The 24,800-nt window shown below is 42.9% G+C and overlaps 1 protein-coding gene across 1 annotated transcript; it reads right to left on the minus strand.

The window, feature by feature from the left end:
* Positions 1-284: 284 nt before the first annotated feature.
* On the minus strand, positions 285-18,953 carry LOC113013917 (solute carrier family 26 member 6-like). The gene is made up of 18 exons (XM_026155152.2): positions 18,726-18,953; positions 17,876-18,015; positions 17,505-17,615; positions 16,358-16,530; positions 16,079-16,243; positions 14,106-14,258; positions 13,811-13,893; positions 13,292-13,439; positions 6,252-6,365; positions 5,749-5,826; positions 5,535-5,630; positions 5,323-5,429; positions 5,139-5,208; positions 1,843-1,935; positions 1,574-1,684; positions 1,172-1,480; positions 1,032-1,086; positions 285-812 (listed from the first exon to the last, which is right to left on the minus strand). The coding sequence occupies exons 1-18, from the start codon at positions 18,863-18,865 to the stop codon at positions 649-651; spliced, it is 2,310 nt and encodes a 769-aa protein (XP_026010937.1). The 5' UTR covers positions 18,866-18,953; the 3' UTR covers positions 285-648.
* Between the last annotated feature and the right edge of the window lie 5,847 nt (positions 18,954-24,800).

Below are 24,800 nucleotides of genomic sequence, written 5' to 3' on the forward strand. Positions count from 1 at the left end.
TGGGAAGGGGTACTGTAAGAATTAAGGCTTTGTGGGGGGGGGGGGGGTGCACAGCTAAACAGTAACACTGTTCAGATTTTATTGGTTATGCGTTGGAGACTTTTGGCTTTTGTTGTCTTTAAAAAAATATCAACTGGTAGATGCACGCCTCTCACATATGAGTGTCCCTCTGGGGTCAACCTTTCTTTCTAACACTCTGCTCTCTCACACTGGCTATAAATACAGACTCCTATTAGTCCACTGTTACATTCTCCCACTAAAGCCCCGCCCCTTCCCTGTCCCTTGCATGCAACACAGTGTGAGAGAGCTGCAGTGACGTCTTGCTGTATATCTCATTAGAGGATATCATAAAAAGCCTGTTGCCACAGCAACCGCTCCCTATGTTTCCATAGCAACCGGGCGCCATGTCAAGGTGGTTCATTCTCCCTTTACTGAAAGGGGAGGAGACGATGGTGAGTGATGAAACAGAAAGCAGCCTGAAAAGAGGAGGAGGAAGAGGGCTAAATTTGAGTGAATCTGACCCCTGCTGGTCACATCTGGGTGTTGCGGGACACATCCTGAAAGAAATTGGAAGATCCAGAGCTCAATGTGTGAAAATATCTCAAAGAATGTATTTCTTCAATGGCAAGTGATAAATAAACAGAGAAGTCAAAAGTGTGATAAGTATTGATGGTGACCCACAAGCACAAAATAAGCCTTCCACTGTTTCTTGCGAATATAAAGCACTGCATCGTGGACGGTGATAAACAGCCGGCTCTTTGGGATGGAGGCTGAGAAGAAATCCGCTGCTTCCAGCTGTTCCACGACACAAGCTGTTTTACCACACATAAATGGAGAGAAATATGCATGACAATGAGAGAGCATATTGTAGTCATCTAAATAAATATTCATGTGTCATTGTCATCTGACAGGGCGTAGCAGGGCTCCACCGAGGCTATGACCTTGTCGCATTCATTATGTTAAGCTTCAGTGCCTTAATTCAGCATTAAGGAGAACCCTCTGTCTCTGTTTTTGTCCGATGTGTCCTTTACCTTGGCAGCCTGCTAAGTAGATGTCCAAATCAACTTCTCCAAAGTCCCTGAAAATCTGGGAGAAAAGGACAAATCTCACGTTAGTTCTCTCTTTGTCATCCGTTAGAAAAATGATAACATTTCAGCAGGCACACACATACATTTTTCAGTGTCTTCACAGTGACTGTGTCCACAAAGCTGGTTGTGGAAATGTCCAAGATGATGCTGTGCGTGCCCGATTTGCAGGCCCGTTTTTTCTCTTCATCGCCGTGCCGAGAAAACTCTGTGATGTGGTCAGAACCTGTGGCTGAGTCTGAATCTGACATGGTTATGTCAGGTTCATAAGCCAAGTTCATTTGGCCTTTATGAAGGCCATCTGTAGCTGTTTCTGTCATGCTAAAGTCCACACTATTCCCGTTTCTCTCTCCTTTTGTTCTTTCAGAGACAGTTTCTATGTTCATCTGGGACTCCTTTAAAGAGAATGTGCAACTTAGTGACTAAAGATTCTGACTTACTGATATATTTTGGAAGAATTAGCAAAACCTTAATTTCAGATCTCATACTTGTTTTTTTGCCTCCTTCTTGGTTTTCTTTTTCTCTTTCTCTTGTCTACGCTTCTGCTTTGCATCTCGTTTCTTCTTTGCTGATAGCAGCTTCCCAATCTCGATTCCAGTCTGCAACAAGAGCCAAGCATCACATTAAAACAGAAAGAGGAGAGAAAGTGAGAAGAGTGAGAGAGATAGTGAAAGCAATTGAGGGTGCTGTAGAAAGCAGAGGCAGATTTCACACATACGCACACAGAGCACAGATTATTGAACACGCAACCACATACCTTCTCCTGCAGGACCTCCAAGAACATCTCGGCATTTGTGTAGTAGATAGTTGCAGATGAACGGAAGATTTTAATTCCAGGAATCTCTTTTGCCTGCATGAAATCACACATTAGAAGGTTTAAGAAACTCACACCCTGCTCTTATTTCATTTGCAGTTTCTGCTTTCCTCAGATGTTGTTTGACTAAACGGAGCTCCTCTACCACTTAATGATTGTAAGTAGATGTAGCCTTACTCACAGTGCCCCACTACCAGGGTAAATCAAAACAAATTAGCATCTAGAGAAGGTAGTTGCACGCTTGCCACCTTACTGCAATCGGTGTAAATGGAAAGGGAACAACCTAATTTCTAAAGTCTGCAATTCTGTGAAGCTGTGATTACAGCTCCAGGAGGAAAAAAATCTGAATGTTTAAACAAACATGCCAAGGTTTACTCTTGTTTTTTTGTCTAGGAAACCCTTTAATACAGAAGTGCTTAACAAACATGTTTGACCACCTGTCATAAAAACAAGAAAATTAAAATATTTTAAAATTTGCCAAAAGCTTGTTTGACACTAAAAGTTAACCAAGCACAACATTCAACACTAACATGTCAAAGGATGCAACTAAGTAGCTGCAATTTGGCATGCTAATAAAAAAATAATGCGCTGGACTATTTTTGCTGCTTTTTTGGTTAAACAGTCAATTTGAAAAATCATGGATAGTTTGGTCCCGCCTTCACTGTTGTGATTGGTGTGGGGGTAGGGACAGGCTTAGGGCGTCGGGGGGTTCCCCGGAGGCATTTTCCTTGGGGGGCTCAACCCGGGGTAGCGGTCATGTCCGGTTAGGGGCTCTGTTGGCTCTCAGGTGACTGTTTCCTCGCGGCTGCGTGCAGCGGGACTAGGGGAGGGTCTGTGCTGACGGACGTGGGTTACTGACCTGGTAGCCTGGTTGCCCCTGGGTGGGTCCGGGATGGGCGTGAGGTTCTGGGGGCGCTCCGTCTCTGGGCTGGGGCCCGGGCCGGGCCTCGGGGGCTTGGGTCCTTGTTGGTGTGTTGCCGGGGTTGTGGGCGGGTGGGTGCATGGGGGCCCAGCCCTGGAGCAGGGTGCCGCCGGTGCATCGAGCCACCTGGGGGGCTCTTCAACTGGTGGGGGAGATTGTCACATCTTGCAGGAGCTTTCCTCTCCTCAGGGGCTCTCTCTACAGGAGGGGGAGATACAGGAGAGGTGGAGGAAGATCTCAGCCTGGGTGTTTATTGTCTTATGTAGTCTGGAAGAAGAGTGGATGGTGGGGTGGGTGCAGTTTTCTCTGTGGTGGGGTTGGGTGGACTGTCCTGGGCTCTGTGGGGCCGGGGGGCGCTGCTGCGCTGGGCCCCGGTCTGGATGGGCATGGGCCCCCTTTCCCTGGTGGGTCGCGGAGTATGGGGGTGCCTACTGGGGTCAGCGGGGGAGCTGGCCCCAGGGAGGGGTCACTTGCCCCTCCTTTCCTTCCCTCCCCAGTCGGCCGTCCGACTGCGGTCTGGGGCCTCCCTGCTGCTGCGGAGTCGGGGCGGTCTGCCTCCCCCCACCGCAGGGAAAAGGGTAACACCACCTGGGTCTGGGTGCAGTTCCCCCCCTCCAGGGGCAAGGGTACCTAGACCCGGGGCTTAGAGTACGCTTGGGGAGTGTGATCGTGTGTACAGCGTCTCTTTATGTCTGTCTCCACGTTGGTTGAGTGTGGAGTAAGTGTATATGAGAGCATGAGGGTGGGAATGGATGTTTGTATCTGTGTGTGCCTGTATGTCTGTGTCTATATGTCAGGTTGGGTGTCAGGCGCCACCTCTCTGGGGACATCTCAGGCCCTCCAAGGTTTGGAGGCCTATCTCCCCCCACCACCACTTCCCCTGCCAGTGGCGGACTCCCTCAGACATCGGTGCGTTGGTGGTTCTTTGTGTCCGGGGATGGGCGTCCAGGTACACACCGGCTCACTCCTTGGCGGCCGCTTATCGGGGCCTGGAGCCTGGGGCTTGCTCGGGCCACTTCGGAGGTGGGGTGCCCCCGGCCTCTCGGCCTGGGGCTCGGTCACTCAGGCACAGCTGGCTGCCGGCGGAGCTCACGGGCGCGTCACTGCAACTCCCCCTGGCTTCTGCTCCGCGGCTGCTGAGTGAGCCCTCATCTGGGACTCTCCTCAGCTCTTTCTGGGACAGTGGCGCAGCTGCCCCTCTGTTGGTCTTCCTTGGTCTCTTGTGTTCTGGGGGCCTCTGGATGTCTGGAGTTTTGATCTCCTCCATACCTGCTTCATGCCCTGGAGGACGGGGCTGTGGCCCCCCCACACCCTCTAGCAGATCATTACATGAAGGAACCTTTTAAAAAAACAAGCGCGTCCATGCTCACAGGTGTACACACGGGTGATCACACCCACAAACTACACCCTTTTTGGCTGCTACCTCAAAGCACACTGTGTTCTGTTGATCTTATGTGCTGCACAATAATGTTTAATATTTAGTATTTACTGTCATATTCCCATATATCATTGTGATGTTGTTTATTCTATTACTCTTGTTCTCTTCTGCTTGTTTTCTTTTTTCTTTCTCAGCAGGTGACCCAGGTGATTGATATATGCATTTTTTTCTTTTTTTCTTCTTTTTTTTCTCTGCCCGTTCTGTTGGTTTTTGGTTTTTGCCCTTCTCCCCCGTCCCTCTTCTCAGCTGTTTCTCTTTCCCTCTTTCTTTCTCCCCTTCTTTCCCCCAGTCAAGTCTGTCCCATATTCAGTAAGTGAAAATAAAATAAACAATAAAAGGTGAATCAAATGGACCATTATGGCAAGGCTGGGATGGTCAATTTGGTAAAGTAAATCCGTTGGCCATCTTTCTTTGCCTTTAGACAACAATTCTGATGGCAAAAGAGCCAAACGGGACAGGCCAAAAAAAAAGAAAAAAAAGAAAAAAAAAAAGAAAAATCATGGATAACAACAATAATTATATTTAAGCATTAAAAATATGTTTTTGATTGAACAGCTTGGATTACAGAAACGTAACGACAGATTCTAGCCCCACTATTACTTTAAGGCATAAACACTGAGTGGTGGTCCAACAAACTTGTTGAGCACTCTGTTTCACACGTTCATGCGTCAGTCTAGTGGTGTCTTTCATTTCAACTAGTAGCCTTTCAGTCGCTTCCTTAAAGCTGATATTAGTTTAACTAGTGGAGAAGTGGAGAATTCTAAAACTCAGATTTTTAAAAATCTACCACTATATGCATGGTTAATTTCCTCAAGTAATATATTTATTGTTGTTATTAGAATTTGGGCCAGCTTAAACTTTATTTTATATTTAATTTACCTCCTTGTAGGTGTCTGTGTCCAGATAAAGTTCAGTGCCTGGTAAGTTGCCCAAGATTGAGTAACGTGGTCTGAAAGGCATTAAAAATGTCAAAATTACACCAACAATTTCCCTGCATCTCATTTAAGTACCTCATCGTGATTGCATAGACATTACTAATTAATAATTAGAGTTGTGTAGTTACAGTTGTGTTCTGAAGATGAAAGTAAGCATGGAAAACGCAACGGAGACAGCCAGGCCCAGGTCCAAGTTGAGCACGATGGTGCTTATGAATGTTACAAGCCACACCAGCTAGAGGGCGGTATGAACACAAAACGTTAACAAGGTCCACGGTGCCACAAAGGTCACACAGTATTCAGCTGAGCAGAGTGCCTGCTAAAGAGGATTAAGTCTTACCAAGTCAACCTTGTTGGTCTTCCACAGCAAAGAGACATCCATAAACTGCTTAAACATTCCTTTCAAGTTCACAAACACGATTGTGGATAAGACGGCCTGAGGAGCAAACACAGACACTAATGAAATCACGCATACCCATAACCTCACCGGCTCAGAAACTGCCAGGAGGGATGGCGATCATTAGCAAGAAATGGCTCAGGAAGGAGAGTGTTACCTTGGGGAGATCTTCAAAGAGAGGACCTATTTTCAAAACTGTGATCAGCACAATGATGGAGGAAATCACCCCCGCAACCTTCCAAACACACACACACACACACACACACACACACATACACACACACACAATAAATGGTCTCAAGATGACCATAAAAATCAGGTGTAATTTGTTGTAAATGTCTGTGCAAATGATTCAGCCAGTCCAGAAGTTTTCCTTCTTACCCTTCAATGTAAGATCATCATGAAGGCAGATGACCCTCAATCCATGACCCGAGGGTCTCTAATGACTTACCTGCCATACGTCTGTGTGTGTTAACAGTTTAAATGGATGTGTTTAAAATCTTATGTTTGTCACATCAAATACTGATTTTTTTTCCTGTATATTTGAAGATTAATTTATTAAAAAACTGTTCTTCCTCATCCTTTTTTCTTATTTTAGTGCCTGAATTGTTTGCACAGTTGCAGTTTGTGCTGTTCGATCACAGAAGTAGTTGTTTTTACTTGTGTCTTGCCCCCTGTGCTCTCCTGGACAAGACTCCGTGACAACGAGGAAGTTACAGAGTAACAATGAAAAAATCCACCAATAGTGTTACTGAGACCCAACGCGACGAGCTCCTGGAAAGACAAAAGGCAGACAAGACGCAACACTTTGGTTAATGGTATTGATGTGACTTCAGGTCAGCACAACTTTTGGGTCAATGACATCAGTGCACTCCTTATTAATTTTTTTGACCAGGCCAGCACGTCACTGCCACGCTGAGAGACGTGGTCGCAGTAGTTAAGATTCCTGATTGCAAAAAAGCGTGTTGGGCGTTAATTTTTTAGCAGTCTCGCCCTTAGAGCATTTGACTGTTCACACATTGCCTCTGATCCCAGTTAAATAGCTCTGCACGTGTGTCAAAGTGTGCAAACAACAGAATGATTTTTAATCAGTGATGGGAATAACGGCGTTACAAGTAACGGCGTTACTTTTTTCAGTAACGAGTAATCTAACTAATTACTATTCCTATCGTTACAACGCCGTTACAGTTACTAACAAGAAAAATAGTCCGTTACTATTTTTCAACAAACAGACGGTTGAAGCTGTGTTCAGCTTACCGCATCTTATATCAGTTGCATGGAAGTAGCTGACTACGTAAGTAATGTGGACGCTACAGCTTTAAGCAGCTGCGCGCTCTGCAACAGGGCTCACTTAACACCCAAAGAGCCATTTGGACCCGGGTTCCACGCAAAAGAAAACACTTTTTGACATCTAAAATGAAGATAATACTGTATATATTGTTTTTTACATTTATGCTTTGTGTGAACAACTAAGGTGTGTTCCTTATGAAATCCATGAAGTGCTACAGAGAAAATTACATTTTATTTATGTAATTAACACATTTTGAACTCTTAAAGAAATATAACAAAAGGAAAGACACCCAGCTGAACTAAAATGATCCAGCAAACAAAAACTGTTGTGAGCCGCCACCCTTATATGGCCTTTGGGATTTTGGAGCCTTGAACTGATTTTTAAAAAATAATTGGAAAAAAAGCTCTATGCTGCTAAAAGATGAAAAATAGATATTTGCAAAATTCTGCCTAAATATGTATTTTACCTGCTTAATGTGTGTGGCAGGGCGTGGTCTGCAGCGCCGTTGCAGGGGAGGAAGACGCACCTGAGCACCCGCAGTCACGACTCGCCGCCTTTACGTCTGCGCTCTCTCTGCTGTTGTGTTGGTGTGTGTTGGGCTGTGAGCTGCAAAGCTGCAGTCGGCTGTATGCGTACAGCAACCGTGTGTGAAAAGTGGTCAATAAAGAGATGCTGAAAAGCGTGTTCATACAAACATCGTCGGGTCTGCCGTGATATGTTTACAATGGGACTTCTGCTCCTGAACCTCTGCGCACAGTGTCTGCAGGTCGGGGCTGTACGAAGTCACTTTCATCTTTACGCAGGACTGTAAGCTGTCATCTGTGAGGCGTGAGCGATGTTTGTTTTTAACATAGTTCACGGTGGAGAATAGCTGCTGACATAATGTGGATCCGAAGAGCCATATTTGGGCTACCTGGGGTTAAAAATCTCGATAAATGCACGACGTTTCGGCGGGTATACCGGCTTCCGCCAGTGTGACGCTTATTTTGAGCGATGAAAAAATAATAGAATATAATTTTATTTTTATATTTCAATATCACAATAATCTTCCAATTTAGAACTACAAGTTAAAAAAGAACTAACATAAATAAAATACACTTCAGCTAAATAAAATTTATTTTCCCAAACCACGCGGAGCCGCACTATAAGGACTAAAGAGCCGCATGCGGCTCCGGAGCCGCAGGTTGCCGACCCCTGGTCTAGCACGAGACCTGGAGCTCAGGGGGCAAAACAATCGCATGAGTGCTGCTGTTTGACTGAGGAAGAAAAAAGTAGTTGTGGTAAGCCTTACATGACCACTTAAAGACAAAGCAACAAGGTGACATATACCAGTTTATAAATTGTGTTGATAGGCCACGTAAAACCAGAGTCATGATTAACAATATATACGCCTGTTTTTTCCTCAATAGTTTCGTCACGTTTACTGTCTAAGGACAGCGCAGAGCACTCTCTGCCTATGACCCCCCCCCCCCCCCCCCAAAAAAAAAATAAAATAAAAAAGGGGAAGTTTTAGGAGAGAGAGAGAGAAAGACAGCAGAAAAAGAGAGAGAGAGAGTGAGTTTTGAGACGTGAGAGATTTGTGACGTTTAGCGTGTTTGGAGTGTGTAGTTAATGTGTTGTCTTGTGTAGTTAGTGTGTAGTGTTGTGGATAGTTTTGTGTTGTGTGTCAGAACAATGAGGCGACTGCTGTCTCCTAGAAACAGGAGTGATACACCTGCTGCTGTCAGACCTGCAGGTATCAGGCTGTGATGTTTCCTTTATAGTGGACAGAAATGATGTTTTTGGAGAGGCACAAATAATTTGTGGCATCTTATTGAAGAACAGCTGATTGTTCTGTAAATAGTTTGAAATGGTTATTTAAAACAAGGGTAAAAGGTAAATGGATGCAAATAACTTGTGCATATGATTTTAAAATTGACAATTTGTACTTGCATTTAAAGTTATGAAATATGATTCATTAACCCTCATAATATCCTCCCGATTTCCATACACCTGTGGTCCTCAGGGGTCAAAAATGTCCCCATTTCATTTGACTGTTTTTTAAAGTATAAAGTATAAATTGTCAATCAATTCAGTGTTACACCTGAGTTTTACTTAAGACCAACACATTAACCCAAAATTTACCCTACATTATACATTTTAGGGCCACCAGGCCTTGTTTACATAAAGTACACTCTGTTTTTGAGCGAAAATAAAACAAGACAATAAAATATTTAAATGTTCAGATTATTTTGACTATCTGACTAACTACAGAGTCCTGTATGTTGAACTTTAGTGAGAAAGTTAAAGCATAATACACTGTGTATAATGCTTTCAGTGCTCGAGTAGAAAAGCGACTGAAGGAGTATGGGACCTGGCATATGTGCTTGGACTGTGGTAGATTGTCTTTCTCTGTGGCACATGAGAGAGTCATGTATCGTCTGTCACTGGGAAGGATAGAAGACCAGATCAATGTTTCCTCACATCCATCCATCTATCCATCCATCCATCCATCCATCCATCTTCATCCGCTTTATCCGAGGCCGGGTCGCGGGGGCAGCAGCCTAAGCAAAGAGGCCCAGACCTCCCTCTCCCCAGCCACCTCCTCCAGCTTATCCGGGGGAACACCAAGGCATTCCCAGGCCAGCCGAGAGATATAATCTCTCCAGCGTTTCCTGGGTCTGCCCCGGGGCCTCCTCCCGGTGGGACATGCCTGGAACACCTCACCCAGGAGGCGCCCAGGGGGCATCCTTGTCAGATGCCCTGAACCACCTCAGCTGGCTCCTTTCGATGTGGAGCAGCAGCGGCTCTACTCTGAGCCCCTCCCGGATGGCCGAACTTCTCACCCTATCTCTAAGGGAGAGGCCAGCCACCCTTCGGAGGAAGCTCATTTCCGCCGCTTGTATCCGCGATCTCGTTCTTTCGGTCACTAACCACAGCTCGTGGCCATAGGTGAGGGTAGGGACGTAGATCGACCGGTAAATTGAGAGCTTCGCTTTTACACTCAGCTCCCTCTTCACCACGATGGACCAGTGCAGCATCCGCATCACTGCAGCCGCCGCACCAATCCATCTGTCGATCTCCGGCTCCCTTCTCCCAAACTCACGAACAAGACCCCGAGATACTTGAACTCCTCCACTTGGGGCAGGAACTCATCCCCGACCACTCTTTTTCGGCTGAGAACCATGGCCTCAGATTTGGAGGTGCTGATCCTCATTCCCGCTGCTTCACACTCGGCTGCGAACTGTTCCAGTGCGAGCTGGAGGCCCTCACCCGATGAAGCCAACAGAACCACATCATCTGCAAAAATCAGAGATGAGATTCTGAGGCCACCAAAGCGAAAGCCCTCCGCCACTTGGCTGCGCCTAGAAATCCTGTCCATAAAAATTATGAACAGAACCGGAGACAAAGGGCAGCCCTGGCGGAGCCCATCACCCACCGGGACGAGTCCGACTTATTGCCGGCAATGCGAACCAAGCTCTTGCAACGGTTGTATAGGGATCGAATGGCCCGTAGCAATGGGCCAGACACCCCATACTCCCGCAACACCTCCCACAGGACACCCCGAGGGTCACGGTCGAATGCCTTCTCCAAGTCCACAAAACACATGTAGACTGGTTGGGCAAACTCCCATGCACCCTCAAGTATCCTGGAGAGGATAAAGAGCTGGTCCAGTGTTCCGCGACCAGGACGAAAACCGCATTGTTCCTCCTGTATCCGAGGTTCGACTAGCGGACGAACTCTCCTTTCCAGCACCCTGGCATAGACTTTCCCAGGGAGGCTGAGGAGTGTGATCCCCCTGTAGTTGGAACACACCCTCCGGTCCCCCTTCTTAAAGATGGGGACCACCACCCCGGTCTGCCAGTCCACAGGTACTGCCCCTGATCTCCACGCAACATTGCAGAGACGTGTCAACCAGGACAGCCCTACAACGTCCAGAGCCTTCAGGAACTCGGGGCGGACCTCATCCACACCAGGGGCTCTGCCACCAAGGAGTTGTTTAACTGCCTCAGTGACCTCGCCCCCGGAAATTGGCGGGTCATTCCCCTCATCCCCAGACTCTGCTTCCTCCTCGGAAGACGTGTCAGTGGGATTAAGGAGGTCCTCGAAGTATTCCTTCCACCGCCTGACAATTTTCTCAGTCGACGTCAGCAGCGCTCCACCAGCACTATACACAGTGCAGGTAGAGCACCGCTTTCCCCTCCTGAGACGCCTGACGGTTTGCCAGAATCTCTTCGAGGCAGTCCGAAAGTCTTTTTCCATGGCCTCTCCGAACTCCTCCCACACCCGAGTTTTTGCTTCAGCCACTGCCCGAGCCGCACTCCGCTTGGCCTGTCGATACCTGTCAGGTGCCTCCGGAGTCCCACAGGCTAACCAAGCCCGATAGGACTCCTTCTTCAGGTGGCTCCCTTCACCTCTGTTTCCTCACATTACTGCAAATATTCCTCTGTCTCAGCTGACTCCTCTTTCTTGCTTGATTCTTTGTCTTCATCATAATTGAAATGGATGATGTGTAGTCCTCTGACACATCTTCTATTTCAGTTTCACATTCTGAAAATTCAAGAAACTTCAAGAAGCCCAGTCACTTTCTTTCCAAGCTCCTCAGACTACCATGTCCTGGATGCCTGAGAACCTACTTGAACATAGTTCAGATTCTTCATCACTTTTCTTCACATAGCCTTCTTCCACTTCTGCAGGTGGGTGATGTGCTTCTTCAGAGAAAGGGTAGCATGTGCTCTAAATATTGACAATATTTTCTTTATCTTCTAACCCTCGATCTTCCTGATCATTGATTCTTCCTCCTCATTATACTAGAGGACAATGTGCTTTGTTCTACTGCTCATTACTTTGCACAACATGGTAAAAAAAAGTATGCTCACAAGCCTCCAGTGCAATGGAGGCCTGTGAGCATACTTTCCGTGTATGTATTATTGTAGGGTCTACCTTACAATATGAAGCACCTTGATGCGACTGTTGTTGTGATTTGGTGCTGTGTAAATAAAATTTAATTGAATATAGAACACCTGCCAATTATACCCTGAACCCCAGAGGGTTAAACATTTTTTTAAAGTAACGCAATAGTTACTTTTCAAGTAATTAATTACTTTTAGAATATTGTAACTCAGTTACTAACTCAGTTACTTTTTTGAAGAAGCAACTAGTTACTATAAATCGTTACTTTTTAAAAGTAACTTGCCCAACACTGTTTTTAATACACCTCTATGTTTGTTTTGGCATTTAAAAAACAAAACATCCAGGTTCTTTTTTTTTTGCATGCATCTAATTTAACCAAACATTAATCATTTCTCTAATGAACTGATTACAAAATCTGATTTACCAGCAAATTATAAACAGTGCAGTTCAGTTCCAGGACATGAGTTTGCATGGGGAATTATTAATCAGGTTACAAAGAACAAGCAAAAAATCGAAAGTGATGCTTCTGTACTGCTTGTAACTCATTTAATTTCTTCTTGTTTCACACAATGTATCTTTTTATTTTAACATTGAATCATGTAACTGACTGATTCAATTATAGTCTGTTATTATTATTTGGGTAATTCAGACACCTGTGACACTTTAAATAACTCTGGAGGGTGCTGAAGAAATAAGAGAAAGCCATTTCCCAAAATTGCACTACTAGTTAGAACTAAGTGAATAAATAAAAATGCACTGCATGAATAGCGTAATCTCTCTCTTTGAAGCTTTAGAAAAAACAATAAGAGTTAATGAAACAATGTAGACAAGTATTTTTGTTGCAGCTCACACTGTCTGAGACTACAATCTAAGCATAAGATCTAAGAATATAATGCTTTGGTTATTTATTCTAATGCAGGGATGTCAAAAATCGTTTGACATCTGGGGCCAAATCCAGCACAGTTTGATCCTAAATGGGCCAAACTAATAAAACTCCCCTTTCTGCCAGTGTAGCAGATACAGAAATTGCAGGAACTTTTCCTTTATTTAATTGGTTATTTGTTTATTAATTACTTTGATGTAGTATGAATAGCCATAGGGAAGTTGGTAAAAAAAAGAAAAAAAAAGAAAATACATTTAAAAGACATTTACATTTTAAAATTTATGCCCTGCATTATATTTGGTAAAGCTGTCCAGCGGGTCAAATTGGAGTCTTTGACAGACTGAATCTGGCCCCGGGGCCTTATGTTTGACACTACTTTTCTAAAGCATTAGCTGAAGTAAATTTATTTCAATGAACTAAGCACCTGAAGCAAAATGAACAGAAGCCTATGCAGCTGGGCCAAAGCTTGATCAGTGACAACCTGAGTGATTGTTTCCACTAATGTGGCAGGAATAGCAGACTACAGAGTAAAGTCTAATTTTAGGCCAAAGTTGTACTCCTCCTTGTTATGAGAGAGTCAGAGGACTGCTTGTACTGTTTGTGCAGGCCACTGTGCGTGTATGCTTTCCTCACCTGGTTGCTGTCCACCTTGTAGCCATATTTGAGGCCAAATGTTTTGCTCAGAGAAATGTTGATGGCAAAGCCCACAATGGCCACAGCAAAAGCATCTCCTATAACGCCTGAGAAGAAAGTGGTATCTGGAGCACGAGGGGCCTTGAGCCTGGAGCAGAAGAAAAACGTGAGCTGTTTTATCAGCGACACACACAGGAATCTGTTTAATAATTTAGAAACACGTCAAATTAAATTTTATGAATCCCTCTTTAAAGGCCAGTAGCTGTTGTATACATGTATGACATTAATCTCCTATTATGGCTAGTGTTTACCCCACGCTGTTTTATGGCTTCCGTGGGGAAACCTGGATTTTTCCATAACAGGAGCCTTCAGGAGACACGCTGTTACACACACACTTCTTTGCAGATTGTGTGACAGTCTTATCAACAAATTCTGGATTTCTGGCAGAAATGAAAAGGGAGGAAATTTTGTGCCCTGGGTTTACTCCAGCACTTTATTTCCACACAAAGATGAGCTTACCCACTGGGAATTTCTCCAACCACGTCAATGTTGTATTTACTAGGAAGTTCACAGAAATGTGTAATGATTGTTGCTGCTATGACCTGTTGATTAAAAAAAACAATGTCACTCCAGTATCATTAGTTCTTTTTATATTTCTTTCTTGCAAACAGCCCCTTTCGTGTGCAACTATAGCGTTCCCTGGGTCTAGTGTGATCATTGGTGTCAAGACGCTCCCTGCTGGGTGCATAAATCAATACACCTGCTGTTTTACTGGCAGAGAAAGGATGAAAGAAAAACTAAAAGGAAGACTTACAACTACGAGCTCTATTGGAATAGGCAACGGCAGCTTCTGTCGGTAGCAGTCATTGATTTCTTTGACCACAATGAGAACAGCGAGTGCCACCAGGCTAACCACCAGCTCTGGCACCTGAGTCTGCGGCAGCAGGCTGCAAATGTCCAACACAGTCTGTGAAAAGAAGAAAAACAAACAAGTAAGGCAATACAAACAATGATAGTACAAGAGGACTGGAAATTCGGCTAGTACTTAAAGTCAGCAGAAATCTCCAGCAGTGAGGAATACATGTCATCAAAATGCAGCTTCCACTTAAACCCAGCCATCTTTGTGTCTGAAGCAAGTTAATTTAAAGCAAACTTGTGCCTGTCTAATTCAATTCAATTTTATTCATATAGCGCCAAATCACAACAAAAGTCGCCTCAAGGCGCTTCATAGATACAGAGAAAAACCCAACAATCATATGACCCCCTATGAGCAAGCACTTTGGCGACAGTGGGAAGGAAAAACTCCCTTTTAACAGGAAGAAACCTCCGGCAGAACCAGGCTCAGGGAGGGGCGGCCATCTGCTGTGATTGGTTGGGGTGAGAGAAGGAAGACAGGATAAAAGACATGCTGTGGAAGAGAGACAGAGGTTAATAACAGATATGATTCAATGCAGAGAGGTCTGTTAATACATAGTGAGTGAGAAAGGTGACTGGAAAGGAAAAACTCAATGCATCATGGGAATCCCCCGGCAGCCTACGTCTATTGCAGCATAACTAAGGGAGGATTCAGGGTCACCTGGTCCAGCCCTAACTATATGCTTTAGCAAAAAGGAAAGTTTGAAGCCTAATCTTAAAAGTAGAGATAGTGTCTGTCTCCCGAATCCAAACTGGAAGCTGGTTCCACAGAAGAGGGGCCTGAAAACTGAAGGCTCTGCCTCCCATTCTACTTTTAAATACTCTAGGAACAACAAGTAGGCCTGCAGAGCGAGAGCAAAGTGCTCTAGGGTGATATGGTACTACAAGGTCATTAAGATAAGATGGGGCCTGATTATTTAAGACCTTGTATGTGAGGAGCAGGATTTTGAATTCTGGATTTAACAGGAAGCCAAAACAGGAGAAATATGCTCTCTCTTTCTAGTCCCTGTCAGGACTCTTGCTGCAGCATTTTGGATTAGCTGAAGGCTTTTCAGGGAGTTTTTAGGACTTCCTGATAATAATGAATTACAGTCGTCCAGCCTGGAAGTAATAAATGCATGAACTAGTTTTTCAGCGTCACTCTGAGACAGGATATTTCTAATTTTAGAGATGTTGCGCAAATGGAAGAACGCAGTCTTACATATTTGTTTAATATGTGGGTTGAAGTACATGTCCTGGTCAAAAATGACTCCAGGGTTTCTCACAGTGTTACTGGAGGCATGTGTGTATTCTCTTAAACTGCTTGATCTGACTTCTTCAAAGTGTGTTTCCAAGTTCAATATTGTCTCATTACAGCAGGTAAAATTACAACTTCATCTAATCTGATATGTGTGTAATAACATCTAGCATGTAAGCTCCTGTAATTCCCTGCATAGCTCCAGTGAGATTAGCTTCAGCTACTGGAACCATACTGGTGACTGTAATTGGACTGGTATATTTCATGAAGCTCTTTTCTGGCATTACTGGCCAAGCAAAACTTTTACTCTAAAAGCCATGTTCTTATAGTATTTTATATCATGCACTTTGTTGCACTCAAGGACACAAACACACAAACTTTGTATTTATTTACAAAGGTAATAGGAATAACTCATCCATTTATGTAGGTGCAGGCATCATAAAACTGTTGTAATTAGTCCAGTGCAGTCATTAAAGAAAAGTTAATGATATAAATTTTTAACTTTGCAAAATTAATTTTTTAAATGTTTAATCGTAAAGGTCAAAGTAGCACAAAAAGTAAATAAATAGTGACAGCAATTTAAAATGTTAGTGTACTTAAGTGTGAATTGGATAGATAATGATTAACACACTCACATAAATGAGGGAGAGGGGGCCAGTGAAGCGAGACGGTGTGATTCCAAACAGGTACTTGAGCTGGGAGACACACACGTGGCATGCCGATCCTGTGGTGTAGCCACGAATGAGGGGCTCAGAGAGGTAGGTGACCACGAAGCCAAACCTCACCACACCCAACAGAATCTTAGGATGTAAAATGACAAAGTCAGTGAAGGAAAGGAGGTGAAATATGCCCTGAAAGGTTTGCTCATCACTTCACTAAAAGCTGTACGTCTGACACACAAAATAGACACACACCTGAAAGATTCCTGTCAAGACTGTGAGGGAACATGCCACCTGTACTCTGTAAGCATCGCGTTTATCGATGTCCACAGTTTCCGTCCCATTAGTGCCATTCACAATAAAGTTACTGTCAGGTGCCAGCCTTTCTGTCACACTCCCGACCATGATGCTGATCACAGCAAATGTACCTGAGCATACAAAATACAGCCATGTGGACACACAGATATTCATAGAGACATGGAAGAATCAGATTAGCAATGCTCCAAAAGGTTGATTCTGTTCATCTGGACGTAGCGTTTTCAGTGGGAGAAACGTTTCGACACTCATCCGAGTGACTTCTTCAGTCTCAGCTGACTGCAGGTTAGGGTTAGTTCATACAGATTTTACAGTAAATCTGTATGAAACTTGGCACAGAGGTACAGTAGGTGTCCCAGAGGAGGGATGTGTTGAAAGCTGGACATCAACTATTCAGGATGATTTTTAATGAATTTAGGAAATTGGCATAATTGTAGTGTATTGGCTGTATTGAATTGAATATAAATGTCATTTAATTTCTGAGGAATTTTACAGTAAATCTGGATTAAACTTGGCACAGAGGTACTGTAGGTGTCCCATTCGAAGCTTCCTTGGGATATCAGCCTTCCCTATTTCCTACTGTGGAAGGTCAGCACTCTGTACCCTCCGTCCAGGCTCATCTACGCAGGTGTCGACGGGTTTGGCGGGCCACTACGCACAAAGGAGAACAACAAACGCATCGCAGACCGGCACTGGACCCCAGCACCCGAATACTCTGCCGGTCAGAAGGTATGGCTCTCTACCCGCTTTGTTCCCGTCAGGACCGAATTCAAAAAACTTACACCCAATTTCATCGGTCCTTTTGAGATCTCTGCCCTAGTCAACCCTGTCTCTGTGAAGCTGAAGCTCCCTCACAATATGAAAATCCATGATGTCTTCCATGTTTCACAAATCAAACTGTGGTCTGCGCCTGAGTCTGCCTCACTATCCATGACAGTTTCTCCCACTGAAAACGCTACGTCCAGATGAACAGAATCACTTTTTGGAGATTTACTTACCTGGATGATTGAGAATGCATCAAGACAGATTAGCAATGATGTTAAAGCTTTTTTGAATTAGGAAAACAGACATTTTCCACATCACTTACCTATAGAAATGTGTCTCGATGTACCGAAGATGAAGTAGACCAGCACTGGGAAGAGGGAGGTGTAAAGGCCATACACTGGTCGCAGGGAAGCCAGAAGAGCATATGCCATGCCTTTTTAAAGAAGATAGAACGCATATATGTCAGCTTAAAGTCCTTCAGACACATTTTGGTTGCTTAAAAGATTGATAGAAACATCCTTTTTCTGTTTACTGATTAGAGTGGGGTGGGAGAATTGATATCAGCCTGTGTCCTAATTATTGTCTTCAGATTTGGATAAAATTAAGGTAGCTGCTTCTATTACAAACATTTGTACTGAATTTGTGTGGCTAAAGAGTGAGCTCCCTCAAGTGCACAAATTCCCACATACAAACCCTGCGGCAGATGCATGATGCCGACACTGCAGCCAGAAATCAGGTCTCCTAAGGCATTTTCTCTGATGGAGTAACGAGGCAACCAGCTGAGAACAGGGACCCAGGTTAGAAGTATGTGTTTCAGCCTGGGCACCGAACATCTGCAACAGTCATTCCAGAAAGACACAATTTAAGTGCTGATATCGACTTTGTAGTTTGTAGTTTTAATCTTAAATAAATAAAGAATATCTATGTACCTTTTTATATCTATTAGTCTGCTGAAGAGGGATATATACAAAAAGACTGACAATGTAACTTGTGAACTGTACCACCTGTTACATCTTTTATCAGCTGGGGCTGTAAAAGATTAAGTCACTGTGGCTTAGGGTAGAAATGTGATAAGCTTCCATGGAGTAATAACTAAGTATTTAACAAAAATAAATAAATAAAATAATTAATTGCCTTTCTCCTGCATGAATATTTGCCTTCTTTGTCCCAAAGAAATATGTAAGGTAATAAAGTAAGTCTCGACCTCCTCTGCCATGTTGACGCGTTAACAGTTATGAATTCATGTAATTGAACTGTCAATAATTGCTTTTGTGATTCATCAGTATCACTTTTATGGTCAGATATGATGTGCTGTATCACAAGTTGTTTTAAAGGTTAACCAGGGAAAATTTTCAAAAATGATGAACTTTGCTTTGAGATAACAAAACAGTTAACCAACCAGACAAGTCAAACCTCTATCTAAACATGCAAACTCATTCTCAGCTCTTTAGCTCACTTCATTAATATCTTTTAAATGTTGAGAAGTTCTAACCCTAACCCTTTGTCTTTGCGATAACTTCCCATGTCTTTTAAAAAAAATTACCTCAGGGGCTCTTTCACCTGATCACCCAGTGTCAGTTTAGTGGACCAGGTCTCTTTTTGAGCCACTTCATCCAGGCATAACTCATCCAGAACCTCCCTCTTCACAAAATACTCAACGGATTGCAAGTCCTTCTCCTCCATGTCCTTGTCTACTTGAGCAAATGTCCGAGACCTCTGTAAAGTTGGGTTTGTTTTGAGGGTCCTCTTGAGTGGTACGGACAGTTACAGGTGTCACCACTGTGTGAAGAGAACGAACCCCCCTCAGTGTTCTGTAATAATGCGTCTGTGGGAGTGACTGTTCCTTTTCCATCCTGGTAAGAGAAGATCCACCTCCCCGCATGTCCCTGACTGCACACTTGCACACACCTGATGTAATGTGTGTCTGTGTGAACATACATGTGTGTTGGCCTATGGCAAATAATTTGCTAAAAGTAACTTAAAAGGATGAATTGCAGAAACTGCAGAAAACTGCAACTGAAAAACAGAACACGTGTTGTATAATGTAACGAATGTGCATGAATACAGAGGTTTTTTTAAACACTTACTCAATTTTATTTTAATTTTATTTTTCTTCCGTAAAGTGTATTTCCTCAGTGAGGGACAATAAGGGATATTTCTATTCTATTCTATTCTGAACCATTCTCTCATGATCTGCTTCTAAATCATCTATAAACACTTTCTAGAATAGAATAACCTTTTATTGTCATTGTACATTTAAAAATGTTTACTATCTTTATTGTTTATCTATTATCTTTATTGCTGTTGAGCTTCAGTAAAGAGATAAAATAACATCATTTTCATTGTCAGCAGAAAATCCATGCCAGATATTTCTTACGGTGTCTGATATGTTTCTTTGAACCTGGCAGACTAGTAAAAACAGGCAACACCCTCGTGGTCTAAATGTCACCAGCTAATCTTATGTATCCCAGCTGCCTGTTTACATATAAGGTAACTTTGTTACACATGCCATGTTTGAAAAATCAAAAAACAACATAGAAAGGTTTTATTTTTGTTAGAGATATTGAAAAGTCATCTGGGGGGGATGTCAAACCCTAAAAATTTGAGTCTGTACACATGATCTGTGTATGTCTGTCAGTACGGCCACTTAAATATAAAGAATTCTGGCCATTTAGCCTTGAACCATTTGGCCTTATAAAACAAACTCATCAATCACACCGCTGGCATCTATGCAATGTTTAATGTTGAGCTGGTTAACATTTAAAGGTTTTTGTCAAAATGACTTCAACTATTGATTGGGCTCTTCATACCTTGAACAGAAAAAGATAGATAACATAGTCAGTGATATAGCTGGGAGGGAATCATTGAACTAAATGAAGGATTTATATTTTGCCCACACTGAAAAAGGTATTTATATTTTGAAAAGCATAGTCTTTGTTACTTTTGGCAAATATGTTAATATTTACAAGAGAATTGTATCAATCTTTATCAATCCTTTTTTAAAAATTTTTTTCTTTTGCATCTAGGACGACATGTCAATGAACTGTACTTGGCAGAACACATAACTTTAGTCAGACATTGTTTATGATTTTGTGTTCTAACTGGTTCACATTTTAAATGCTGTCCTCAGACATTTATGTTTTTATGATGTTGTAAATGAGGATGACAGGTTGATGTACAAGACAAAACACCCATATCACTAGGAGATGAGCCCTTGAAGCCCAGCTTTTGTTCTGTTTTTGGTTCATTTTAGTCATGGATAAAGTGTAGCAGTTTGTCCCTCTGCTTCTCTGACTTTTTTTTCTGTTCTAAACATTAAAAGAAAAAGTTTCGTTTCTGCACGTGCCAGTTTGAATTTTTTTCATGCTTGTATGAAACTATACATTTATTTTGTCATTTAAGCCTCTTCATGTTTTTGTGTGATCAAGTGACAGCTGACAAAGCAATCATTATAAGCAGATTGCTCCAAGGAGGGCATTATAATTATGAGCTTCATACATATATCAAAGAGTACAATTTAAGTGATAGAGAAAAATATTCATAAAATGAACCCATTGTTTTCTTATGATTGATGTGGCACTTTCTCTGTAGGTTTTTCAAATACTGGATCTCACCACACATCCCTTTGTTTGTATTAACGCTTGTTAACATGTAAACACTCTAACTGCAGGGATGGAAAGGTGAAGCCTTGTGTGTTTTCACTTAACACATATATACATTTTTGTGTTGACTTTTAAGGTTCTGCATGAAAAAGCTCTAGCATACATCAGTCAACTTTTACATGCATACTACTGCAGGTCGCAGAGGTCATGTGATCAGGGTCTGCTGGCTGTGCATCATACTAGGTTGAGAGCTAAAGGAGATGGAGCGTTTACAACAGTGGCCACCAGACTCGGGAACTCTCGCCCACTGAGCCTGAGATCTGCAGATTCAGGATTTCTTTTAAAAAGCAGCTCAGATGTCATTCTTTTAAACCAGTTTTTTGTTTTTATGTTTTTAACATTATGTTGTGAAGCACTTTGTGATATTTATTTTAAAAGGTGCTCTGAAAATGATTTCTTTTCTCACTCGCTTGTAAAGGGTTTCAGATTGTTTTGTCACCAAAAAAGCTTTTCTCCCTGACTGAGTTAGAAGTAAAAAGGTTAAATATAAATGGAAATTCCTAAAGAGCAACCGACCAAGCAACCAACAAAATGGATTCCGCTTTTTCAAAACTGCTTTTGCATTCTGCATTTGGAAAAATAGTAAAGACAGAAAAGGAAATACAGAAGGGTGCAGCAAAGAAAATTCATATCAAGCTGTTTAGTCAAAGGAGCTTGCAAAGAAAAGCGTCTGGACTTCTTTAAGTTACTTGAAGACGTTTCACCTCTCATCCGAGAAGCTTCTTCAGTTCTAAGGTCAAATGGTGGGGAGTCCCAGATTTAAACCTAGTGGGAGAATCCCTACGAATACTTACGAAGCCTTGAAGCTAGACCCCACAAGCAGCTACAAAAAGAAAGTTATAGTTTGCCTTCAAGACTTTGAAAAGGACAAAATCATTGACCGCCTTACATATCACCGCCTTTACCCAGGGGATGCCATACCCTGCATTTACGGACTTCCTAAAATCCACAAGGAAGCTGTCCCACTCAGACCCATAGTCAGTAGCATAAACTCAGCCACTTATAACATTGCAAAACACCTTGCTACCATCCTGGCACCTCTCGTGGGGAACACCCCACACCACATCAAGAACTCCACCAACTTCACCGACAAGGTCCAGAAACTTCCCCTGGATCCAGATGAAACCATGGTGTCCTTTGATGTAGTCTCTCTCTTCACCTGCAAACCCACCATGGAGGCCGTGGAGACTGTCAGAAAACGACTACAAGAAGACAGCTCCTTGAAAGACAGGACCAACTTCACACCCGATCAGATCTGCACACTGTTAGACCTCTGCCTCACAACTACATATTTCAAATACAACGAGGGTTTCTACAGACAAAAACATGGCTGTGCCATGGGCTCCCCCGTGTCACCTATTGTAGCCAACCTTTACATGGAGAAAGTGGAAAGGAAGGCTCTTGGCTCTTTCAAAGGAAGAGTACCCAGCCACTGGTACAGATATGTAGACGAAACCTGGGTCAAAATCAAGACACAAGAAGTGGAATCCTTCACTGCGCACATTAACGCTGTGGATAAAAACATCAAGTTCACCAGGGAAGACACAAAGGACGACTGTTTGCCTTTCCTGGACTGCGTTGTGCACATTGAAGAGAATGGCAACCTCAACATCGAAGTTTACCAGAGGCCCACACACACGGACCAGTACCTCCTCTTTGACTTCCATCACCCGCTGGAGCACAAACTTGGAGTAATTAGGACCCTACACCACCGGGCACAACATGTTCCCTCTAAGCCTGAAGGAAAAAAGAAGGAACACACACATGTAAAGGAAGCACTCAAAACGTGCGGCTATCCTAAATGGGCGTTCTTAAAGTCAGCAAAGAGGCACAGAAAAGAAGATCAGACACCAGCGAGGGAGGATAAGAAGGACAGACGCAACAACATTGTCATCCCCTATGTAGCCGGTGTATCAGAGAAACTCAGTTTTCTCCAAGCACGACATCCTGGTGCATTTCAGACCCAGCAACACACTCAGACAAAAACTGGTTCACCCAAAAGACAAAACTCCAAAACACAGACTTAACAATATGGTGTTTGCTGTACAGTGCAGCGAGGAATGCCCAGACCTCTACATCAGAGAGACCAAACAGCCACTTCACAAGCGCATGGCACAACATAGAAGAGCCACCTCCACAGGACAAGACTCAGCTGTCCATCTGCATCTAAAGGAGTGACCTTTGTCTAAAGGACAAACGTCTTCAAGTAACTTAAAGAAGTTACACATTTGCTTATCTTTTTTTAAGGACAGTGTATGCAAGTGGTCCTCATCTTTGGCTCAAAGTCACGCTTCAATCAGCTTGTGAACATCTATGGTCCCAACACCTGAGGGATGACAAATCTTACTCTGCAGCAATATCTTGAAATATGCAAACCACAGTGACTGTCATTTTCTCTTCTTTAAGGTCATGCTAAGGCATTGTTCTTAAATGCTAAAATGATTTAAGAGCTCTCCAGACCCATATCTTTGCAGGGAGTGTGAAAAATGTGTGCAATATTCTGTGGCCTACTCTTGTTTATGTTAATACTATTGGTCAACAACAGTGCTATACATGCAGCACATGTAGTGTTACATGTTTTCCATATGATCTTGTGCCTTAGTAGCTGAGAAAGCAGAACTAAAATATAGAAAGAACTTCCGTATAGGGGAGTAAAATTAAGTTTTAAACACAGATATATTTTCTTTTACACTTTTCCCTCTTTATTGTGAACTCCACTCTGGCACTCTGTTCATCTGGACGTAGCGTTTTCAGTGGGAGAAACGTTAAGTCACTCATTCATGTGACTTCTTCAGTCTCAGTCTCCACTCCGGCTTCTTTTCTCAGTGAAGCCAACTTCTTAAACATTTAGCCTGTGACCTACAAATAATGTCATCCCTGCTAGGTGAGATGGTATAAATTTCTCTGTAGCCTCAACCTTTTGTTTTTGCACAGCTAAAGACCTACGCAAACAGACACCAAAGCAGTGCCATAAGTCCTGCATGAAACAGCCAGTTTGGCAAGATAACGGCTGAGTGTGCTCAGTGTGGCCTGGGCTGAGCCCACTTGTGTAATCTGTGTAAGTTTAGTAAATTTAGGAAGATGTCACTTTTAAGTTGTCTTTTTTTTTTTATTTAAGAAATGTCTTATATTTTAGCCTTTCCCATTTTTTCCTGACTGCTTTTTTCCTTTCTGTTGACATTTTTGTGGAAACATTTCAGGGAGAATGAAAAAATAACTAATATAATATATTAAGTTTAAGGGTTTGTTCAAAACAATAACTGCCCTGTTGCATATAATAATTCAACATTTTTTAAGCAGCTCTGCAGACACTTTTACTTTATCAATGCACACACATTCATCATCATAAACTGTGGTAAATCTGTGGACAAAGGTCCTGTTGGAAAACTGGGATAGGGGCTGGCCATGTGACAACAGTTTCAGGATGCAACATTTGCAAGGAGGCACATTTCAGAGATGTTAATGTACAGACGACCGGCGTATGTGTCACTGATTAATCTACACTTCCTGTAATCTGCGAGCATCACGCTTCTTGTATCTACTGTTGTGTATTGCAGTATGCTTGACTGTCTGTTAAAACAGTTGTGAATAATTAGCCAAAGTGTGACCTTTACGACCCGCCCAGGAAGCAGACACACCTCCTGAAAAATCTTAATATGTGAAAAAGTTTGTATAATTGCCATTATGTACTTTTTGTGTGTCAAGGCCTTTTTGGGGTTTATTTTCAGCAATCATTTGCTTCAGTAGATGTTTGAACAAAGTTGCTGCATGCCTCATGCCAATGTGCAACATTTGTCTAATCCAGTTCTAGCTATTGTTATCTTTGATGTGTTTGTACATGAGTGTTTAGACGTGCATTCATGCGAGCTTGCATACAAGACACATGAGAAAATGAAGACACAGTACTAGTCGATATTTTAAACATTCTCTCATTCTGTGATTTTTCTCTGTGTTTA

The sequence above is a fragment of the Astatotilapia calliptera genome, chromosome 20 (genome assembly GCF_964374335.1).
Source record: "Astatotilapia calliptera chromosome 20, fAstCal68.1, whole genome shotgun sequence".
Classification (NCBI taxonomy): Eukaryota; Metazoa; Chordata; class Actinopteri; order Cichliformes; family Cichlidae; genus Astatotilapia; species Astatotilapia calliptera.